Source organism: Polypterus senegalus, chromosome 3 (assembly GCF_016835505.1).
Source record: "Polypterus senegalus isolate Bchr_013 chromosome 3, ASM1683550v1, whole genome shotgun sequence".
Classification (NCBI taxonomy): domain Eukaryota; kingdom Metazoa; phylum Chordata; class Cladistia; order Polypteriformes; family Polypteridae; genus Polypterus; species Polypterus senegalus.
This window is the reverse complement of record NC_053156.1, coordinates 255,103,484-255,127,137: the sequence shown is the minus strand read 5'-3', so window position 1 is coordinate 255,127,137 and position 23,654 is coordinate 255,103,484. Positions and strand designations below refer to the sequence as shown.

The 23,654-nt window shown below is 38.2% G+C and overlaps 1 protein-coding gene across 1 annotated transcript; it reads right to left on the bottom strand.

The window, feature by feature from the left end:
• Positions 1-7,748: 7,748 nt before the first annotated feature.
• mycn (MYCN proto-oncogene, bHLH transcription factor) lies at positions 7,749-13,614 on the bottom strand. Its single transcript, XM_039748933.1, has 3 exons — positions 13,459-13,614; positions 12,282-12,926; positions 7,749-9,327 (listed from the first exon to the last, which is right to left on the bottom strand). Exons 2-3 carry the CDS (start codon positions 12,901-12,903, stop codon positions 8,675-8,677), a joined length of 1,275 nt encoding a protein of 424 aa, XP_039604867.1. The 5' UTR covers positions 12,904-12,926; positions 13,459-13,614; the 3' UTR covers positions 7,749-8,674.
• Between the last annotated feature and the right edge of the window lie 10,040 nt (positions 13,615-23,654).

Here is a 23,654-nt window from a genome sequence, read left to right as displayed (position 1 = left end):
TGCCAAACACAAATTTAGGAGGGCTGCTGTGACTGTGAGTGGAATTTGCATATTTTGCCTTACTTTTAATTAACCTGCTTTTTAAAAATTCACAATCCTTGTTTCTTTGTTCCCTTACCCAGCAGTCAAACAATAATGAGATGTAAATCTGGCCAAGGGATGACCAACTAACTTGGGTTTTCAAACTCAGTTCCTGGAGAGCTGCCATTTTTGCTGCAACCATTTACTTAATTAGAATTAGAAAGGGTCAATTCTTTCTGTTAAGGAAATATGTTATTGTTAGAGCTTACATTTTACCACCTTTTCAGTTCTGATTTTCATTTTCCTGTAAACACCATTAAATGTTTTATAACCAAGTACAGATCAACATTTCTCAGAACTTCACTTTTTTTCTTTGTTAAATATTTTATTAAAGCAGATATTGTGCGATGGACAAACAGATGTAAATGGAATCCTGGTAACTGGTTATCTATTAGCTTGCTTTTGCATCCCATTGTTGTTGAAGACAGGTAAGGTTTGTGGACTTTAAAAGTTAAGTCACTTAAATGGAGTACTGAAGAAGTAAGTGCAATTAATAGCAGTAACCGACTGCTAATTAAGAAAGTGTCTGAACAAAAGCTTATAGCCACAGTGGCCATTCAGTCTGATATATGGTACCAGACCTAACTTTATGTATGTAGAATTAATGAGACATCCTCAGGGTTTTGTGTGTGTGTCTGTATACTTTAGAAAGTACCCAAAATTGGGTGAAGTGCTGAATGAAATTTTAAAGCTCTGCTATCCTCTTTATTTTTGCCTTCTTCAGTGGTCAATGCCACATGTAACAATGCAATACGTAATGCCACTTCAATAAATAGATTAAAGTATTCTACAACCTGTCCTAGCACTGACCTTGCCTGGACTGCTGTACGAATTGTTTAGCCTGCTTAGAACCTAAGGTTATGAGTCATTCTGTACAAGTGTACACAGGAAAGGTCTATTTCATTCAGTAGGAATGTAACACTGAGTAATCTTAGAATGTGATAGATAGATAGATAGATAGATAGATAGATAGATAGATAGATAGATAGATAGATAGATAGATAGATAGATAGATAGATAGATAGATAGATAGATAGATAGATAGATAGATAGATAGATAGATAGATAGATAGATAGATAGATAGATAGATAGATAGATAGATAGATAGATAGATAGATAGATAGATAGATAGATAGAAGGTCAACTTATTTCTTTGCTTGGGCTCTTGCTCCATCAAAATATATATCAAAAATAGCAGCCTGACTGTGGACAAAGAACTGTATCTCTGTCAGTGGTCTGTACATTCTTCCCATGTTTTCCACATATATCCCAAAACTGATGGAACTAAATTTGGATTCTGTGTGTCTCTGTGGGTATGTGTGTGATCCCGGTGATACACTGCCACAGAATCCACTCAAATTTATTTGGAACGTTCAGGAGCATTTTCTCAAGACTTGTTGCTTGAAAATAATAAATAGCTCAAAAAAGGCGCATGTAAAAGGTGTAAATGACAAGAAAGGTTGGTTTAAGCTTACAGCATAATTTGTTTGTTTTACTGTAGTTAATGAGCTCACCGGACAAATAAATTAGTCACCCTGGCTCAATGTGATCTAACAGTGTGTAACTCCTCCATGAGGCCAAAGAACAGCTGCAGTTCTTTCTTCCATGGACACCATTAGTTTGTGGCTGTATCCACTCTTCCACCACCAAATCCCACAGTTCAGCCAGATTAGTCGTATGGCTCTTTCAGAGTTTCAGTTGTTGCTCCAAACAGTCCCACAGATTTTCTGTGGGATTTAAATCTGAAGATTCTGCAGGCTGGTTAAGGTGTAAGAATACTTCAGAATGCTATTTTTTATAATCTTTGTCTCAGAGGACAGGGGGAGCCATTCTCTGGAGACGAAGCACAAAATATAACACATTGATTGTCTAGAAGCCCAGTGTAGCCCATCTGGTTCAAGTGCATCGTTATCCTAAACCTAAAAACCCATTTCCTCATAACTGAAACACCTTCAGAACATCAGATAGCTGCCCCCTGCTTGAATAGCACCTTGCACACTGTCCTTATGGAAGGCTTCATGTGGGTTCTGATGAAACCCTCATCTTGCATCATTTAAGTACAAGCAAGAATGCAACTTATCTGACCATATAACACATTTCAAGGTGTCAGCAGTACAGTGTTTAAGGCTCCATGGCCATTGTAACCATGCAGCTTTGTGAACAGCTGTTAGCAATGGACTCTTTAATAGTACTCTGCATCAGATATCCATGGCATGCAGTTTCCCCTTCTGACTCTGTCTGCAGCAGTTCTTGCCTGGTGGCAAGCAGTTTCATATCCTAATGCATAACACAAGGAGATGGTCCCCATCTGTGAGCACCATCTTTTAATTGTAATGATTAGCGGCGGACTGTGATGTACACTATTGTTGGAAGATCACATTGGATGGTATGCTTTGACACACCTGTAACTTCCTGTACACTATGCTCTTTGGCAGGGTTGTGTGCAATAACCCCTTTATTCCAATCACTGTTGCCTGTCATCTGACCCATTTTGTAAAGAGAGAACCAAACACACTATTACTCCTTGTCACTCTATGAACCCTGTAGCACAGCTATTTCTAGGACAATATTCATATTGGGGTGCTCTCTGCTGTCTCACCTTTTACATGGTTGGCTAATTATTTTGTCTGGTGAGCTTTTCTACAGTCACATTCAGAGATTAACTACATGATTAAAACTATAATATATTGTATATATACTCTATATATTTATATATTGTGGCAGTAGGGGGCGCTAGTGTTCCCTTGAACCCTCAGGTACAACTCCAGACACCGGGTAAAAGTCCAATACTTTTTATTTCATTCTTCAGTGCACCAAGCACCTTCCACACTACTCATATACTACTAAATCATTATTAAACACCAATAACAAAACACTAATCACTCCTCCTCGCCCAGACACTTCGTTCCTCTCCCTCCCAGCACAGCTCAGTGTCTGGACTGAGGCACCGTCCTTTTATAGCCCCTGACCCGGAGGTGTTCCTGTCCCAGCAGTCCACAGTTCCTTATTCCTTCCGGGTCAGGGCAATCAGTCTTTTACTTCACCCCGGGAGCACACCATTCCTTCCCGTCACGTGACCGTGATGTACTCCTGGGTCATAAGGCACAACAGAGCCCACAAGTCCCCCCACAGCGACTCCTGGTGGTCCCCAAGGTATCCAGCAGGGCTGTGTATAAACACTACAGAGTCCATAAGGCCCTGCTGGACCTCGGGGCACGATCCTGCTGTCGGGAGAGAGAGCTCCTCCTGGCGGCCTGGGAGTGAGGACCAGCATGGGAAGCCGGCGGTCCTCCACTATATATATATATATATATATATATTGTGAGACCCGGTGGCCCATGTGAATGATCAGCCTGACTGTAGACAGATACCAGGAGACACAAGTCCAAAAGCACACATTTTTAATTTCTTTTCCTTAGCACACACAATACAGTGCACAAATCACCCTAATTAGGCTCAATCCTTTTCTTTTCTTTTCCTTTCTTTTCTTCTGCCACCCCCACTACTCTACTGCAAGCTCTGTCCTCTGCCTCCCGACTCTGGCTCCCCAAATGGAGTGAGGTGGCCCCTTCTATAATGCACCCGGATTGGCTCTAGGTGCTCCCTAGTGACCTTCCCTCAGCACTTCCTGGTGTGGCGGAAGTGCTACATGGGCACCCAGAAGCACTCTGGATGTACCTGGTTCCTGTTCCAGCAGCACTTCCTGGTGTGGTGGAAGTGCTATAGTCCATGGCTCCAAAACTATCCAGGCGCCCCCAGCGGTGGCCACCGAACCCCACAAGGTTGAGCTTTCAAGCTCCGTGGCCCCAATGCAATCCAGGAGGGCTGCTTTCTTGCATCCCGACGAAAGATTTGCCCCTCTCCCGGTCCATTGCTTCTCCAGGCATCCTGGTGGGGCAAGGACCAAACTGTAGAAACCCCAATTCTGAAATGCCTGCCAGGAAATGGCACACTTGCTGCAGCACAAACAAGTTCATAGCCCTGCCACAGTTCACAGTCCCATCACACAACACATCCATTGGTCATTAGCTGATCCAGGGAGTACTTTAATTCAGCCAATGACGTGGCCCACTTTTTCTTTGTCCTCATTCCTCCAGGATGGCCCCATCCCAGGTGCTGACCCACAGCCGTGGGACCAACCTGACTAGTAGGACTATCTGCTTGAACTGAAGAAGGGAGCCAAGGCAGGAAGACTATTGAGGTCACCGCTTGCTTGCTGGGTCTGTGTGTCGTGGAGTGTTAGCTCCCGCTTTAATAAATATGCATGCTGTTTCAGTTTTAAGCTGAATAATAAAGGTAGTTCCCCTGAAGCCCTGTGACTAAGCCTCATCTTTCGGGTGCAAGAGAGTGACTCACGTGTCACTATATACAGGGTGGGTCAAAATTATGTTAACACTAATGGTACTACAATGTATATACTTATATACAATTTTTGTGGACAATTTATGTGTCACATATTGTGTGTGGCTGCGTGTGAGTGCGTTCACCCTGCAATAGACTGGAGCCCTGTACAGGGATTGTTCCTGCCTCACCCCCAATTCTTACTGGGCTAGGCTCTAGCCTACATTGCATGCATGCTGTGGGTTTGCAGGTTTAGAAGATGGATACATGGGTGAGAGTATCCAGTGATAAAAGGTATCCCATCTAGGGTTGGGTCATATCTTGCATCTGAGAGTGCTAAAATAGGGTCCAGCAATTTGTAACCTCATAACAGAAAAGGCTGGTAATGCATGGGATCTTGCAATTGTTTACATGAACAGAATATACTCTTTGTCAGTTTTTTACTTTTATCTATAGATCCTTGTGAAGGTTTTTTTTTTCTGGCCAGAATTCTGTCCTTTACAGTCTCCACACTTCACACAGTAGTCTGAAATGATAACACAATAAAGAAGGTGAATGCAAAATGCTCTTGCTCACTTGGATGCATCTATTTAAATTGGTACCCATAGATTTGTGCAAGGTTGGTACCCCATCAAGAGTTGTGTCCTGCATTGTGTCTAGTGCTACCAGGATCAGCTCTGGCTCCTGTGACTCTGAATTGGATTATGCAGCTTTGCAAATGTAAAGCGATGTCTTCTTTTCGTGATTTACTCTACTTCATAATTTGTGTGCCATTGTAAACACATCCTTCTTGCTGTATATTGCCTTTACAATTTACTCGTCTTTAGTCAGCAGGGTGACCAATCTGCCCACATTTAACAGACAGGAGCAGTACACTGATATTCACCTTGACTTGTCAAAGATGAGTTCTTGAGTATTAAGAATAAGAAGGGTAACTAATGTGAGGCTTTATGTTACCATATTATACAGACAGCTGTACGATACTAGCCACATTCTTGAACCATTCCAATTGAAGGGAGCAGTGCACAGCTTGCTACCAAATTCAAAAAATTGTATTTTGTTCCAAATTTGCACATATTTGTAGCTAATATAATAAATCAGGATTAAAATGTCCAACACATTTCCATAATTAATTGTTTAAAGTGTTTAAACATAAAGGTGATTAGTAATTTGTCATGTGTAACAAAGGAGTTATATGGGCGCCTGACCCAACACAGACTCACACCATAGGCCCATTAAAATAAACTTTTATTTTTCTTCACCTGTGGGGCACGTTTTCCTCTGCGATGGACTAGTCCCCTCTGCTTACTGGGACAGACTCCAGCCCCCTGTGATGCTGCTCAGGATAAAACAGTCTTAGAAAATGGTACGTTGTGGGTTTTATTTCCTTTTCAATTCTGATAGGACTTCTCTTGAAATATTGACTAAAAGATTAGAAGTGACCTCCATGGCTTGTTCTCTATTGCATCACCTTCAGTCCTGAAACTGTTCTGTTGTGCCAGCTCATTAATTTACTGTACGTCCACCTTTTCTTTCTATGATGTAAAAGGTCTGGATGGATTCTGACTCATTGAAAAAATTCTAGAAGCATTGTTGATGCGCAACCTCCTAGTGACTAAAATTGGAAATGCATCAGAAATGGGTGGAGGCAAACCCCTCAACAGTTACTCTTTCCATTGTACTAGGGTGTTGTACCGTGTTAGCCATTACGAATGTAGAGAAAGTTCTTTCTATTGAAAAGGTTACTGTGAAAGGTTGACCTTATTCACAAATGGCAAGAGGAAACTGTATTTAACTGTATTAAAGTCTTCTCAAAAGATAATTCTTTGGGAAGATTACCCTTTAAAGTATAAAACTGAAAAAATGTCTCACTAGACAAGCATGAATAAACTTAATAATGACACACATATAGTTTGCCAGGTTATTTGCATTGCTGCATAAAAGTTGCAAATCACCCTAGCACAGCAAATAGTTCAATAGTTAACACATTTTTAACACATGAAGTCAAAATGTAAAGCATATAGGTAACATTTAGTGGCGAAATGAATGATAATACATTGTCCCAGACCTCCTTAAGCTACCTTAAATTTACTTAACTATATGTAAAGGATTAGTTTACTTGAGCTAAAGTAATTACTGTTCATTCAAGTCTATAACGGACCACACTTCCATACCCTCATTAGGCTATGGTGTGAAAATCCAGTACAGCATTCCTTCTTTATCCATTTAGCCTTAGCCAATCTCTGCATTACTGTCAACAGCCAATACATCAGATACTGTTGGATTTGTCCGAAACTACAGGGCATCATTTGTTTTCTCAGGTCAGGATTAAGTTAGCAATGAATGCTGCAAAGCTTTATTTAGGTTTGCAATTTCCCACCTAACAGAAGTCAGCTATGTAACTAATGTATTGCTTAGCTGGCTGTCAAGTGAAATCTTTGGTAATGAAACTAGAGTGTATTAAAATGTAATGTAAGAGAGAGAGAAACTCATTAGGATGTACTCTACAATGACTTATTATTGGGGTATATATAACCTATCATCTGTTAAAATTCAATAATGACATGATTAGGATGTCACACAAAATGTAATTAGGACCGCTGAAACACTGTAGATGAGTGGCAGACCAACGAATTCTTATTAGGGCAAGTCTGTTGAAATTCCTTTGAAAGGTCTGATTACAAGCATTGACATTATACATAAATTTTTGTTTTTATATAAAGCAATTAGAATCCACCAATGATGTTTAACTTAACAAAGCTGTGTATTAATGTGGTGAGACTCTGGTGAAGATGGGCACATATACAGTACTCTCTGGTCTGCTCTCTAGTATTTCTTTTTTTTTTTTTTTAAACAGAGTCCATTCATACAGATGAGGCTCAAGAGTGGGTGATGTTAAGAAACTAATTCTCCACATGTTTCTGTCTGTTTTTAAGAACTGGATACCCTTGTTTAAAAGCCTTTTATATACACAGACTTAAATAAGGATATCAAAAGGATTGAATACAGTTCTCCAGACTTAAAATGTTGAAACCCAGGTCCACTAAATGAGTAAAAAAGGCATACTGTACAAGATTACTTAAAAATCCAAATCCAATGACCATGAAACAACTCAAATTAAGCATGTGGATCACTCATAAGAGATACACTCACTGGAGTGGTAATGACACCCTGTACCATATACTGAGTTGAATAACTTTACCTTACAATATTGTTCCATGTCTTGTGATGCACTGAACACATACTGTAAATATCACCCATGAGCAGTTACAAATAGTACTACTAAACAGACAATTTGACAATTTTAAAAACTGTGAGGCTTTTCTTTTTTCTTATTCTAATTTATTTCCGTAAACATGAGGTATTTCAAAGTGCTATTAGTTGCAGCACTAAATATACATCAAAACAAAACAAAGATCATTTCCTTTTACCCAGTTCTATGCACCCAACAGTAACAAATAAACAGGAAGAACAAAAAGGATAGGTAAACTTTTATAGAGTGAATTTCTGTACAAAAGAATTTTCTTTTTAGTATGAAAAAAGGATAAAGTAATATCTACTTAAAAGTCACAACTCATTTTCATACGAAAATATAAGTATCAAATTTAGTTATGTATCAGCATCACACTAAAGTATACAGGTGTGTAAGAATTAGTACAGTACATAACGGAGATTAACAATATGTTTGTATACAAAAATTGTATGATCCTCAAACATTGAGGTATTACAGTACTTTAAAGGTATATAAACTTCCAGTCTAATATTGGCAGCTTCAACATTTAAAAATAACAAACCAGAATTGTACAAAAAAGGCAGAAAGTGTAAATATTATTTACAAAAAAATGAGTACAAATTGTTCTTCTGTAATGCATCCCCAAAAGTATATATTTCGTAATGAAGCACCACTGAAAATCAGGAATGAACTATATGGATTAAGACAGATGCCACCTTAATTCTGTTAACTTCCACAATATGGCAATACAGTCCATTGTCTTTCTCAAAGTGATAAAGGCAAAGAAAGAGCACTGGACACGCATACACACTGTCTCTCACACAGAGCTGTACACTACAGTATCAATTATTTTGAATCTCAAAAAATGAACCAATTAAAAAAGAAAAAAAAAAAACACAATGTGATTTGTTTGTGTGTGTGTGTGTGTTTATGGGAATAGATTGAAAGTAAAACCCAACATTCTTAACGTCAAAGAAATGTGCAAAAGTGGCAGTGACAGTCCTGATGCATGAAACGTCTTAGCGAGTCCTTGCATGTTCTATTCTTTTGAGCAACTGCTGTCGCCTCACCTGAAGCCTTTCTTTTTCAAGCTGCAGCCGGTGTTCTTCAGCTTCCAGAGAATGCACATATTCTGTGGCCTTTTTCAAGATCACCACTTTTGCAGCTTTCTCATTTTTCACTAGTTCTGGTACATGGTCCCTAAGAGTGAGGAAACTTGACCTCAGGTCATTGCGCCGTTGCCTCTCCAGAATGTTGTGATTGCGCCGTCGCTCACTGTCCTCTGAATCTGAACTCCTGGGGCTAGCGCTCTTGGCCCTTGCTGGCATTAGATTTTTGGCTGGCCTTGGAGCCTCATTCTTGATTTTTTTCACTGGTGGCACTTCCTCACACTCTGTGTAAGAAGAAGGGGCTGCATAATTATGCTGCTGGTGTATGGGAGCACATCTTTTAAGGATGAATTCTTGTGGAACCCTTGATGCAGATGTGTTGCTGCTACTGTTACTACTTGAATTATTGTTTTTTGATCGGACTGTAATGGTGAGAGTGGTAACAGGTTTGCTGGCAGAACTACGTCTCTTCTCGACTGTTACAACATCAATCTCTTCTTCATCTTCATCCTCCTCATCCTCATCCTCATCATCCTCCTCCTCCTCCTCCTCGTCATCATCATCTGCAGGAATCAGAAAAAAAAATGTTAGACAAAACACACAGACCAATTATAAAAGCTAACTTATCTGAATGGAATAGCAGTACATTCTTGTACAGAGGTAATGACTAATATAAATTATAATGGCAGACATTGCATACTCATTTATGTGGCAAATGTCTAAACCACAGCTTGCAGAGTCTTACAAAAACCTTACCAGGTTGAGACACAACACTTTTTCATATACATCATGCTACAAGTTATCAAAGGCATACTTAAACACCTAAGTATAAAAACAAAATATAAGACAATTCTTTTAAAAAATGTTTGACAAAGATACCAATAACCTTATGTTTTTTAATATCTATGGTATATTAAGTTGCCTTCATCCTTTATCCTCATCTCATGAAGTGCCCAATTCACCAATACTTCCATTTCCTCATCTTGAAATGAAATCTGCTTTGCTTCCTTAATTCTAAAGGACGTTCTAAATACCCAAGAGATAATTGCACTCTACAAGACTGATTATGTGTTGTGTGAAATACTACTGGTGAGGTGAATGCAAGCCTTCCAGTCATTTTATTTTACACCATGTTGCTCAAACCCTACTTTAGGTCAGGTCCTTTAGTGAATAAGGCTTTCCTGCCAATGTCCTAAGTTGAATTTCTTAATTTACCTATGACATAAAAAGAATATCCCTAAGCCTCCTGTACAGTTCTCTGCCTAAGATTACAAATCTTATTGCAAAGATCATTCAGGATTGTGAAGTTTATGAAAAACACATTTTCTCTAAAATAAAATACCAGACAAATGACAATACTAAAAGTACTAAAGCAAATTATGTACCAGTTGACATTACAAATTATTTTGGTGGACAGCAATGATGAAGACTTTTTTCACATAATTCATTTTAGTTTTATAAAATTTTATATCAACACACTCAAAGCTGAAATTACAGGAAGCCGTCTGCTAATGAATGTTAAAGAGCAGCTAAGAAAGCGGGTCTCTGGTTAAACACAACATGAAACAGTTCTGGACACACTAAAATCAGCAGGGAACCATAACAAAAAGAATACTCCCACTTTCCTCTTTTAACCGCAAACTGCCAGTTCCCCCTACTCTCTAGCAACACCCACCCCCCCTTTCATGTGTAGACCCACATGTCTTTGCGGAAAACCAAATAATTGCTGGAATTACTCTTAACCTCCATGTAAAGCACTCACAGTTGGTGCGTCTCCCTTCAGAAATCAGTCTGTCGAGTTGCTGCCAAAAAGACAGCTGTTAGGAGGCTGAGCTTCCTTTTTTAAAAAGCTGACAAGGTACACATTAAGGAAGCAACTACCAATTTTCAAGGCTTCTTCTTTTTCTCTAGAATAGAATTAGGGTTCTGCCCTTATATTTACTGACCAGAAAAAAAATAATTCCCAGTCTTCACATTTCAGCTGTGGGGTTCTAGCTATCTGTTAATCAGTATACTGTATTTTGCTCTAAGCCATCGATATACAAATATTGTAGTATTTGCAATATCATAAAATTTTATTGTTGTCTTCAACATATTACATTTTTATATTGCAAAAATGTGTTTTTCTAACAAAATTCATATTTAAAAGACACAGAAAAACTTTTACATTTCTTGTTATCTGCAGTGAACATACAAAGTGACCATTCTTGTTTTTTCTTAAAGTGTCTGATCCTCTTCATGTAAATACCACTTCCTCATGGTTCAAATACTTTTCACTATTATTATCAGTGCCCTTTAAAATAGAAAAGCTGGCTGTAGATTAATCAGGTTGTGTTACTACATTGGAGATGTGTCCAATTTTAGGTTTGATGTTCCTTTGATTTTGTTTGTTTCTTAAATGGTAATCAGAGATTGAAAAAGGCAATGTGCACAGGCAAAGAGGCTTTAATTAAGCAGCATGAACACAAAGTGGTAGCCCGCACATTCAGGGCGAGTGCATTTCACCCTGAAGCTACCAATTCAAACTTAATTGGTACTCATCACACGACCAATTATTGAAGACCCTTGTATAATTACTTTACAAGCTATGCTAGTGCATTGTGCCATTTTTTCAATTAAACCGGATAACAAAGAGCAAGCTACCTTTTCTTTTAGTCTTTTTTTTAAACAATTAGGCAAATATGCTAATTATGTGGACTCACATGAAATCTCTGGCCTCTGGTTATATAATGCACATTTCTGCTGGATCCTGAAAATAAACAGGTTCTCTATACATAACAAAACATGCATCGAGGAATAAAAATTGTATTTTCTAGTAACCTTCTGGGGTACAACCCTTATGTAAATGAACTCACTAATATAGATATAAATCAATACACGCGCATTAAAGTTGCTCATTTGAATGACAGTTGGAAAGGAGCTACATTATGTATATGGTGCCAAAGAAAGAAAGAAAGAACAGTTTTCAAGCTTCAATGATGAGCAAAAAAATAGTATGCTTGCGTGTGTGAAGTATCGGTGCCTATTGGCGCACCTAGTTATTTAAATATCAATATCTTTGTCTACCTTTGATCCCGTTACATATAAAATTAGACACACTGCGTTAACAGTTATGCGAAAGCTAGCTATTGGTGATTGTGAGGGGTGAACTGTGTTCTTTCTCACCGTTACATCCGTGTCACCTCAGTGGGATGAAGGCAGGTGACAAGTGTCTTTGAAGTGACACATAACCCGGAGCTGCCTGTACCTGCGTTTTTGCCAAGTAGGGTTAAGTTCAGCGCTCACTGACAAGTCAAAATACTGCCGCCTGCCGGTGGTGCCCCAATATAATAAGAAAGTCGCTTATTCGGCACGTATTTGTTTATTTTTTCAAACACAATTATTTTCAGTTTCGTGTTATATTAAAGTAATGTATTAGCCCCGGATTTCTCTGTCGTTAAGTTAAATTTCCATAAAAAACACAAATAACCACAAAAACTAAAGGAATATAAAAGGGAATGATTTTATGGGCACTTACCAGAGTCGCTGGGAGTGTCATCGGCGCTGCTGTTTGACCGTGCCGGCGTAACCGTCCCAGGCGAGCTGCCTCTGACCTCGCCTTTATTCACAGGAAAGGGGAAAACCACGGCCGGGTCCACGCATTCCGGGACCGAATTGTTCAACTCGACCGTCTTGTTCCCAGCGCACTGAGCCGCTGCAGAAATCGCTTTTCCCAGTTTCTCACTAACCACTCGTTCCAGCTTCTCACGGGCAGAAAACCCGCTCCACATGCAGTCTTGGATGATGATGGAGTTCAAGTTACTCTCTAATCCAGCACCAAAAAGATCCCCGTCCGAGCTACCGCTACCCCAAAGGTCGTCTTCTGGCAGCAGCAGTAGCTCTGAAGCCCAGTCCAACGGGTCCTGGGAGTCGAAGCCAAGCGGGTCGCAATCTGGTGATCCCGAGGCAGGGTCGCCTTGCAGCGCAGCCCGGCTCGGGGAAAGAGGCGGCGTCGGCAGCAGCTCGAATTTTTTCCAGATGTCCTCCCCAGGTGGAGCGGCGTCAGGACCACCGAAATAAAAATAGTCTTCATCAGGATAAAAGCAGGGCTGTAAGGAGTCAAACTCCACGTCCGGATTTTTATTGATGATCCCGGGCATTATTCCCGTGTTATATAAAACAACTGGATGGACAATCAGAGAAAAGAAACAGTAAGCATTTGTGCAGAAAAAAAAAACACTACTGTTAAGACTTTTACAAGTGCCAGTGCTAGAAAAAAAAATACATCGGCAAAACACGCAAAACTCAGTTTGGGGGTGTGGTTTTGTGTGCTTTTTAAGGTTTGACTGAAACAATGCGAAAGTGCAGTAACAGAGCGTATGAGCCATCATACAACAGAGATGTTACTGTAAATCGTCCCTCTCTGGTTAGCCAAATAAGAAAGGGGCTGGGCATTATAATAGCATTTTGTACATTATACATTAGTGTACGTAAAAAAAAGACCAGAACGCAAAAATATGTGCTTTTGGTCTGTCACTTCTTACCACCGTGACAAACTGTCATCGGCAATTTTGACCTAGTGCTCAAGTTTAATTAAGATGAGTCTGAAAACAAAGCAACTTCTACAACCATTGATAATGCCCTAATTGATAACCACGGCATAACACATAAAAAATAAAAATGCTAAAATGGCATATATGCCTAAAGTAGCTCACCTTGTTAAATTTGTCCCCCCCACCCCGGCAAATAAATAAATAAATAAGTCCGTGTGTGTCAAATAATTCCAACAGGAGCCGCGCCGGGTCTTACACGCACGAAGCCGTGCTACCCGCTCGCTTACTGACAGAGAACTGCCGAGGGAGTACGACTGCTGCTCAGTATTATAATACACCAAAAACTCGGTACGACAGGAAAAGAGAAAAAAACGCCCCCGCCCCCTTTTTTTTTCCTACCGAAGAGGTGTGGCTTGAGCTGAAAGGCGTCAGTGGCTGCTGCTCAAGAGTAAAGGCGCCGAAGTACAATCAAGGAGCGTGAAAGCGCTTAAGAGCGGCTGATGAAAATGACATTGCTTTTATCCGTTTTTCATCATAACCTTTAGGGTAAAGAGCGGGAAGTAAAACTGACCGAATCATGACCGAGTAAACGGACACTTTCAGAAAGGCATGGGAATGGGCTAGTTACAGAAAAAACGTCGTTTTCTTTGTGTGGATTTATGATGTATGTTATTCTGCAAAACTGAAGATGGCCGTGCGATGCACCAGTAACTACTGGCCATAAAAGGCAGCGCCTTTTTGAAAGACTCTGCGTATTTGCTTATTAAAGGGCGGATTGTGCTGTGTAGTCTTGCGTTAACTTATGGAGACAGGCGTGTGAGCTACGACCTCTGGTGGACAGAAAAAAAATTTTCATGCATTATTTGCGCTTACTTGTTCTGCGTTATTAGCTATTTAATGTCACCGTGAGGAATGTTTTATGATTTGCTTTTTTTGTTGCAATTTTTTTTTCGACCATTATTTTAAATAATGCTTTTCACGGCGAGCTCGATCGCAAAACTCATCACAAAAATATGAATGCATTGAAGTTCATATGACATAGTAAACGGATTAAGCACATCAGTAGGATAACGAGTAATAGAGGCAGTCAACTATTCGTGACGCAGATCAAATAAAAATATCACCCAAAGCAAAACAGAAGTCTAGTGTTTAGATTTGATGTGAGATGGAAGTGGCTTTAAGGACAACTATGATGATAATTTTATGAAGTGTACTTGTCCATGTTGTTCTAGAAGGGAACTAGAGAAAATATGTGTTTTTTATATTTTATTTTTGTGATTTAATCAGTCTTTCTCATGTTCAATCCAAGAGGTCCCCTGAGACTGCAGGCTTTCATTTCAACCATTTTTATTGTTTAATTTGACTCCTAATAATAATGATAAATTTTATTTATATAGTGCCTTTCCCATACTTAATGTGCTTCTCAGAGATTCAAACAACAGGGCATATGCAAAATTAAATACAAATAATATTCCAATCAAACACTAAGCAAAGATAAATACAGGAAACACAAAGCTTTGAATCTGAACAACAGACAATAATAATTACAACTAAAATACAAAATACACTACACAAAATACTGCAAGAAAACCCTGAACAAACAACATAATTTGTGATAGAATCTCAAATCACCTGGAGCTTCTGGAGAGAGATGGTAAACTGAAAGAAGGTTCAGAATTTCAGGAAAAGTTAAATGCCTTCCTGAACAAATGAGTTAAATTGTTCTTTAAAAGAATTAATGGAGTCAGGTGATTCAATTAATTTTGGGAGGTTGTTCCAGAGTTTGGGTGCAATAGAGCTGAAGACTCTTGTCACCAATTAAGCACAGGTTAGTTTGGGGCACATTGAGCAGAATTGAACAGAATTGGTGGAACTTAGTGATGGAGGAGGTTACTGACACAGTCTGGTGCAAGGCCAGGCTTTGTAGGTAAGATGCAGGGAGTCAGTGAAGGTGGTGCAGGAATGAGTGTTATGTGCTCACTGTTGTGGGTCTCTGTAAGGACTCTTGCAGCAGAGATTTGTACCATCTGGAGCTGTGATAAAAGATTAGGAAGTTACAGTTGTTAACGTAATGTAATAAATAGATTACATTACATAGATGTATCAAGATGTAACAAAAGCACTGACAAGTTTTTCATCATTATAAAAGGAGAGGAATGAGCAAAAATGGGATGTTACGGAGCGGAAAGTAAAAATGTTTTGTAATGTGATTAATGTGTGCTGAAAAAGAAAGAGAGGAATCAAAAATGACACCACAATTCCTCGCAGAATAAGAAAGTCTGGTGATATCATCAGCAGGAGTGATTTTAAAGGGACATATTTCATTGATGCAAGCTGTGAGATGAGAAAACTGATGAACATTCACTTTTAACGCTAAAACAGATCTTAGTATCATCCACCTAAAAATGATAACCCAGTCCAAAACTATGAATAATATGGCCAAGGTGGAACATGTAGTTTCAGAATAGCATTGGGCCTAGGACAGAGCCTTGATGAACTCCTTGTGTGACTGGCCCTGAGCTGTTGCCAGCGGTAACAGACATCCACCAATCAGTCAGATAGGACTTAAACCACTGGAGGACAGTGCCAGAGGTACCCAAAATGTTCTCCATTCTTGACAGTATCAAATTCTGCACTGAGATCTAACCGAATTAATATACTGATTTGCCATAAGCAAATCATTAGTTATTCCTACATTCATTAAGCAAGCTATTTCTTCCTGTTAGTGCTTTTTGTATCAATTGAGAGATTAGAAACTCCTTTGTAGTTTGTTAAATTTTTATTGAACAAAGTAGTAATTTAGGTGTATATGAATTATTTTTTGCTTTTTAGCATTTTGTTCTTTAAATTTTGTTTTTATTTGTGCCATTAATTTCCAATAAGTACACATGTGGATATTACTTAAACAGCTGCCTTTTAGCAGCCAGTGGCACTTGTCCTGGTGTCTGCAGTGCTTGGCAATAATTGTCAGTATTTAGGTATAATTAGGAAGACAAACTCCACATAAAAGGTAAACTGAAAAGAAAATGACAGAGGTAAGCATCCAAAGATATGACAAACAATACAAATATTTCTTAATTTCTTAGCAGTGTAACTTTAACACTAATGCAGTTTTATTAAAACAAAATAAAAATAATAGTTAATCAATCTGTGTGATCAATGAAAGTTGAAAATGACTTATTGATTGATGAACTGGTTGGCACAAAAATCTGCAGTCACAGGGGGCCCCCAGGACTGAATCTGATAACCACTGATTTAGAGTGTTCTTTACCACAGCAGTTTATTATAATAACTAGTGCCTTTCAGAGTGAGTATATAATTACAAGGGACATTACAAAGTGCAGAATTGATAAGCAAACAAGATAAAGTAACATATACAGTACTAAATTAGTATAAATGTTAAATCAAAGTTTGTGCAGTGGTTACCTTTGCTGCCTTATAACTCCATAATCCTGAGTTTAGTTCCTAGCATATATTCAGCAGGTTTTAACAGTTTTTCAATGGGTGTCCATGTTTCCATTTTCATCACAAAGACAGGCTGATTAAGTTAACTGGTAACAATAACTGGTGTCAGCGAGGACTAAGGGTTAGTTGCTGTCTTACATCTCATGATACTGCCGTGATCGGCTATAGTACTCTATAGCCATGCACTGGAATACGGAAGAGCTTATTTTACAGATACTTAAATCAACTTATTAACTATCAGAGATGATTGACAAAATACTGCATATGGGTGAGTGAGGATCAGTGTAACAGGTTGAGAAACACCAGTTATTCATTAAGCACAGGTGTAAATGTAGGCCATACTTATGTATGGGAAGTTTAAAACTGGTTGGTGTCTTTGATTTTCAGCAATTAAATAACCTGAATAGCACATATTGCTTGTGACTAATTTGGAAATTAAATGTAACTGATTTGTTTTTTATAGCAGTAACAGCCACCAACATGCTGCCTTAGATAGCACAGATCCTGCATTTTTTATGTCTCATACATTCACCTTGTCTTTGCATGGGTTTACTCCTGGAACTGTAATTTCCTCTCACAATATTTAACATTCCATTTGAGTCCACAGGGTCTTACCTCTTGTGTTCCAGTTTCCTCTGACAATCCAAAGAAATGCAGGTTATGCTGATTGATGATCCTAAAATAGGTCAGTATGTGCAAGTACATATAAGTGTGCTCTCTAAGTGCTGCCTTTTCCTGGTTCCTGGCTTGCACCCAATGCTGCTGTGATAGGTTTTGGCCACTGTGATCCGCAATTGTGTTTTAAAGTGATAGTAGCATCCCCATTTATTAAAGTGCTGAATTAATATATCCCTTAATGTTGCCTATCACCTAAGATGTCTTTGGGTCCACCCATTATCAAATATGTGTAAGTAAGTGCGTTGTGTGGCTAGGATTGTTTCCTGCCTTAAGTCCATTGCTGCACAAATATGCAAACCTTTAATTGAAAAAGTGTCAACCCTATAAACTTTACTGTATTTTACTGGCTTCTTAGGGTTTTTCTATGTAGGACTCATAGCCTTTCTCTTCTTTGGGGCCATGCTCGTTTTTAAGGATGCTACATATTTAAAATTTAAACATAAAAAGTTAAATTTCCTGCCAGTATAATGTTTATATGAATATGTGTGTGTGTTTGTGGCCTCTTAATTTCATATTTCTAATTGCCAAATCTGGTTTTGCTTAGTTAAAAAGTGCACTTTTTTATCTGAGAAAAAGTATTTGAGTCCCAAAGTGGATTTAGAGTTCAAGAGCTTATGTTCCTGAATACTTCCAGAGGAGCTTTGGTGAAGGACCACTTATGCAAATCCCAGGATCCTTCAGATAATCTCAAGGAAGTGTCGGATTCCAATGTTCCATCACCTCAGATATTCATATTTATAGTCATAAACAAAGACCAATGTGTTTTGACCTCAACAGTAGGTGCCATGTGTACTAGTGACATTACAAAAAAGTACACTTGTGCATCTGCACAGATTACTTCAATATAAAACATCAGGCAGTTTTGCGTAGGTTGTCTTTGTTTTAATGCTTCAAGCATATGTTTAACACTTCATATTTCAAGTAGGAGCAATTTACTAAATGGAGATGATACTATCATTTTAAAGCACCATTCAGATCTTACACATGCACAGTCAAAAAATGATAGCAAACTATTACCAAGGCATCAAGATATGTTAAAAGTGCTGTGAGAGAAAAAAACAACTATTTGATTAAATGAGTTTCCTGAGCCACTTGGGAGAGCTGAGTAGCTTGTCATAGTGCCCTGAGCAGAGGTGTAATTTAAGAAGACAGGGAAGTAAAAGACTGCCTTCCTTTTTCTGTAAGTTCTTATATGCTTTAATTAAGAGGAGTCATACAAAGCATGTACACTGAATTACAAGGCAAACAAGTTGCTTGCTGCTTGTAGTTGATTTGGGACTTGTGTTTGTCAGCACCATCAACTTTTATCACAAAATCTTTTGAAGAAAAGAGTTTAGACATGTTAAAAGTGTAGTATGACTGACTAAAACTAAATGTATCTAATGTCCAGGCACATCTGAGACTCTGACTCATTTGTTTAGTGCTAAATGATGGCTAATCAGGCATTCAATGAGACACAATATTACCATCCTAACAAATCTGGAGGTACAAATACATTAAAAGTTTATTACATCTTTACCTAAATGTGATATGGTGATCCTTTACTGGTTCCTGAACCCTGCCAAATAATTTACAATGCCTTGCTGTTAGGAATATTTTAAGTGTGCATCTCTTTTATACTCACAGATAGTGATATGCAGTACACCAAAACAAGATTTTAAATCCATAATGACTCACACGGTTTACTAGCAGTCAGTGGTTGAGTCATCTCCACAGAATAGGGATTTTTGCCCTCATGTTAATTTTCAAGCACCCCAGATAACTTCTTGCTTACTTCTATATGTTTTGCCACATGTTCTTTAAATCTTTTCGACAATACTGCCTGTGATAGTTCCAAATCATTGATTTGTACACCTTATAATATTGCACCTTATATAATATGGCACCTACCTTTTCCATTCTCTTTGTTACATATTGCACGGCCATATCAGGCTCACTCTTGATATCTGGAGGAACATTGGGTCTTATGTATTGAATGACTGGGACAGGCTCAAGGTGTGGACTGATGACGGTACAAGAGATAATTATACTACACAGGAGCACTATAAGAGTGAAATGCTTAAGCCCTTCACCTATGGTTCTGCCTGTGAGTTGATGGCTTCCGCTGAATTGTTCGGTTGTCGCTTTCAAGTGTACCAAAATGGCCAAATATTTTACACCTTTCGACAACCGCCAATGCCTCTTAAACATCTTAGATTCACAGGTGACGATTTCAGTAATGGACACTTTAATGTTTATGGATGTTTAAACTCTCAAAAGCTGGATGTGAAGTTATCGATGAAACCGGTTGTATGCTTACAACGCTTGACAGTTGCCGAATGTCTCTTCAACACAAGTCCTGCAAATACTGTCGTAATTGAAGCAAATCATGAAACTCAAACCAATTATGACAGCAGCAATCCAAGCTGTGAGATTTAAAACAAGATTACTTTTCACAAGGCCAACTGTACGTTGCATGCTCAAGAGTAAGCTCAGCGCACAGCTTGGTCATATTACAACCGGAGGGCCAAACTCACAATGTGGTATACAAAGAGATCCTTAAATAATTATTGGCATATTTTCCATCAGTTTAAAAAGGTTTAATTTTCTTCTTAATAAAAATTTTAAGGCAGTACTTCGCCGCTACGAAGCACGGGTATTTTTCTAGTTATAGATAAAAGTGAACCACAAGCAGTAAAGTTTTTAAGCATTGTGTGGATTGGTTAATTACTGGCAAATTGTTTACAATTAATTTGTGCAGGATTGTCAGCTGAGATAGTTAAATAATTATTTTTTGAATTTGTTAAATTGCTGGCTTATGCAGTTTACTAGTTAATATGTATGAAAGTACATAGTGGTGTCAAAAGTTGGTGGCAATTTCTTTACTATTTTAATAGGTGCATCAGCGTAGCAGTCATGTTGGGGGCATAATTCACACCCAGGTGTTGTTAAAGGTAACAGTTTTATGTAAATTGGCAAAACAGGCAGCAAAACAAATGTCTTGTATTCATATTCATATCATAGGAAACCCTTCCTTTATTATTATGATTACAGATGAAGTGTGTGCCTCTGTTTAAGCACAATTAATTTTGCTCTGATATGTTCAGGTCTACCGCCACAGGTCACAATTTAAGTAAACCATTCATTTATACCTTACAAGCATTTCATGCCCCAGTGGTAGAAAGTTGGTGATCAGACCAAATTCACATTAGAAGTAATGCTTAAACATTTGTTGCCAGGAGTATCCTTCAGTAATCCAGATTAACAAAACAGTGCATGTCAGTTATTTATTTAGCAGTGCTCAAACATTTGAAAAAACTTCTTTTTTTTTTTTTGAAAAGTTTTTTATATTAAATCCTTAATGCATGGTTTAGTTTCTGATGTATTTACTTCATCTTTGATTCATACTTCAAAACTTGTTTCAAACACTGCAGAATGATGAACTACATTTAAACAATACTAGAAATATTAAATATTAGCCATACAATACTGAATTCGTCCATTGTCAAATCTGCTTGAGATTCATGATTGCAAAGGGCTGGAGCCAATTCTGGTAGCACTGTATGTACAGCAAAAATCAGCCCTGTAAGGGAAGGTATTGTTTATTGCATGTCATACTCACCCAATAACATATTCACTTTGGTGTCAATACAGAGGCATTCACTAAGCTAACATGGGTGACTACCTGAAGGATAATCCATGCAAACAAAAGGAGAATGTACATACTCCACATAGTGTCGAAATCATGATTTATTCCCAAGACGGTAGAGTTGTGAGGCAGCAGCATTAACACCTGTGCCACCAACATTTCATCTGCTTCCTTTCTTCAACAGTAGCCCTATATAATCAAAATGATTTATGTAAAGGTTAGCAGAGGCATTTAACAATTATACACCAGTAACGGCACACTGCACAATAACGTGCAGTGAATACACTTGACTTGAGCATTCATAGTAATCATACTCGTTCTCTGTTTAGCATTCGTTTGCTCAGAGGTTGATGCACTTACTGCTTCCTGAGCAGATGTTATTTTCTCCACCCTAGTGGCCCACTGCTTCTCTTCTTTCGTCGGCATCTTTTCGCGTTAAAACTGATTAAGTTAGTTTTTGTGTTGCAATTACTTAGTACATTTTTCTTAATTTTTCACTTAAGCTGACAGTTAAGTCTTCAATCTGCCTCAAGAATGATTAACGATATGAAGAGGTAGGGGAAGTGACTGTGAAGGTGATAGTGAATGCGAACAATGCACATACGCATGTGCTGCAAGGCTGCCCTGCTGTGTGCAGCAGAGAGTTGATTCTACAATAAAATAAAATAAAAATGATTAAAGATATGAAGAGGTAGGGGAAGTGACCGCGAGGGTGGTAGGGAATGAGAACGATGCACGTATTCATGCACCACACGGCCACCCTGCTGCATGCTGCAGAGAGTTGATTCTACCTTAAAATAAAAATAAAAACAGTAATAAAAATCATCACCCCAAAAGCGGATAGTAGACATCATGTAGTATATCTGTACCAAATTTCAGGTCAATAGGTGAAACGGTTTGCAAGCTACAGGTGATTTAAAATGCTGGACAGACAAACGAACAGCTATGGTAGCGTATTATATAAGAAGATTAATACTATTCTATCTGAAGCATAAACATGTTGCTTTTGTGTTAACCTATACTTATTGTTTTCCATTTTTTGGTGTTAGGTAGTTATTTTTGGCTCAGACAAACTCTTAAAAAGGAATGTCATAAAATAGATCAATGCATCAATGGAAAATGTAATCTTTTAGTGCATATCTTCGTGTGCCTCTTACAGTGATGGTTGATGTTGCTTATTTTGGGGTACATTAAAGCTGTAAAATATTTTAAACAAATATGCTTTTGTCCAACATCAAGTAAACACTTGCTTCTTATCACATTTCACCAAAAGCTTTTCAGGCAAACACTAGGGTCAGAAAGGTACATATTTCCCAGATGGGACCTGAGCCATCAAAAGATGATAAAGGAATTAATATTAACATTTTGTAAAAATTCTGTGATAAACTGAAATTTAAAGAGAAGTGACCTGAAAACCTCAACAAAATATGTAAACTACCTAAACACATAAGACAGGAGGGGGACCAGAAGTATCACAGTAATAATTCATTACAAGCTGGGAAAAGGAGACTGTAGGTACTTGACCTTGGATATGGAAATCTTAAACAATTTTCTCCTTCAAGGGGCACATTTGCCGTTAGTTGGCACTATAGAGCAAACTTTCCTTATCCTTTTTCTGCACTATTTTTATCTTTGTGATTTGGTAAGAAACAAAAATGTTATTTGCATATGCTTTAACGTTATATCAGTGCAGATGTGAGCGTTAGTATGCAGAATGGTAGAGGACCAGTAGGGGTGCATGTAGCCTAATAAAATTATTATTAGCAAACAGGGAAAACTGCTGCCTTGCAGGAACAAAATGTTGACTTATCAAAAATATTTGGTATAATGTTACATTAGTATTGCTCAAATAAAAACCAAAATTCCTACTCACATAAAAGGCCCAAACTGATATACTCTTTAGGAGTAAATCTCATTCCAATATACAACATTTACTAAGGAAGTTATAACTTCTTCTTTCACCAAGGATTGTGTTAAATTCAAAATTTAAAGCATGCATGGAAGAGTTGGGACAGTTTGCATTTCAGATATTTTAGGAAAGGCTGCAAGGAAAATTAATATCATGTAATAACATTTGAGCAATCATCCACTCGTGTAAATTATGTTCTGTGCAAAACACCTTTTACATCCAGAAATTCCACTGAGTTATGTTTTTCCAAATCTAGGATATAGAAGAAGAAATAAAATAGCAAAAATCCTAAATGGAAATGGTTTAGGAGAATTATCTATCCATTTTTGTAACCAGCTTAGGTATGAAGCCATTGCAGGCAACATTAGGCAATTGTCAGGAATGACCATTTGGTCAGGACCGAAGTACATTGATGGGTTCTTTCTCACACACTCCCACACCCCTATTCACTGATATACGAGAAAACAACTCAAAAAGATGAAGTCACATGAACCAGGGAGAAACCTTGCAAGAACTTGGAGAATATGGAAATTCCACACTAACAATGATTAGGAAACATGAGGCAGCTGCCCTAACTAGTATGCCAACTTGCAAATTTTACATATTTCATAAAATTTAAACTATCTCACTGACTCAATAATCCTCACCCTGTGAGTTAGAGTGGTTAGAGACTGAATC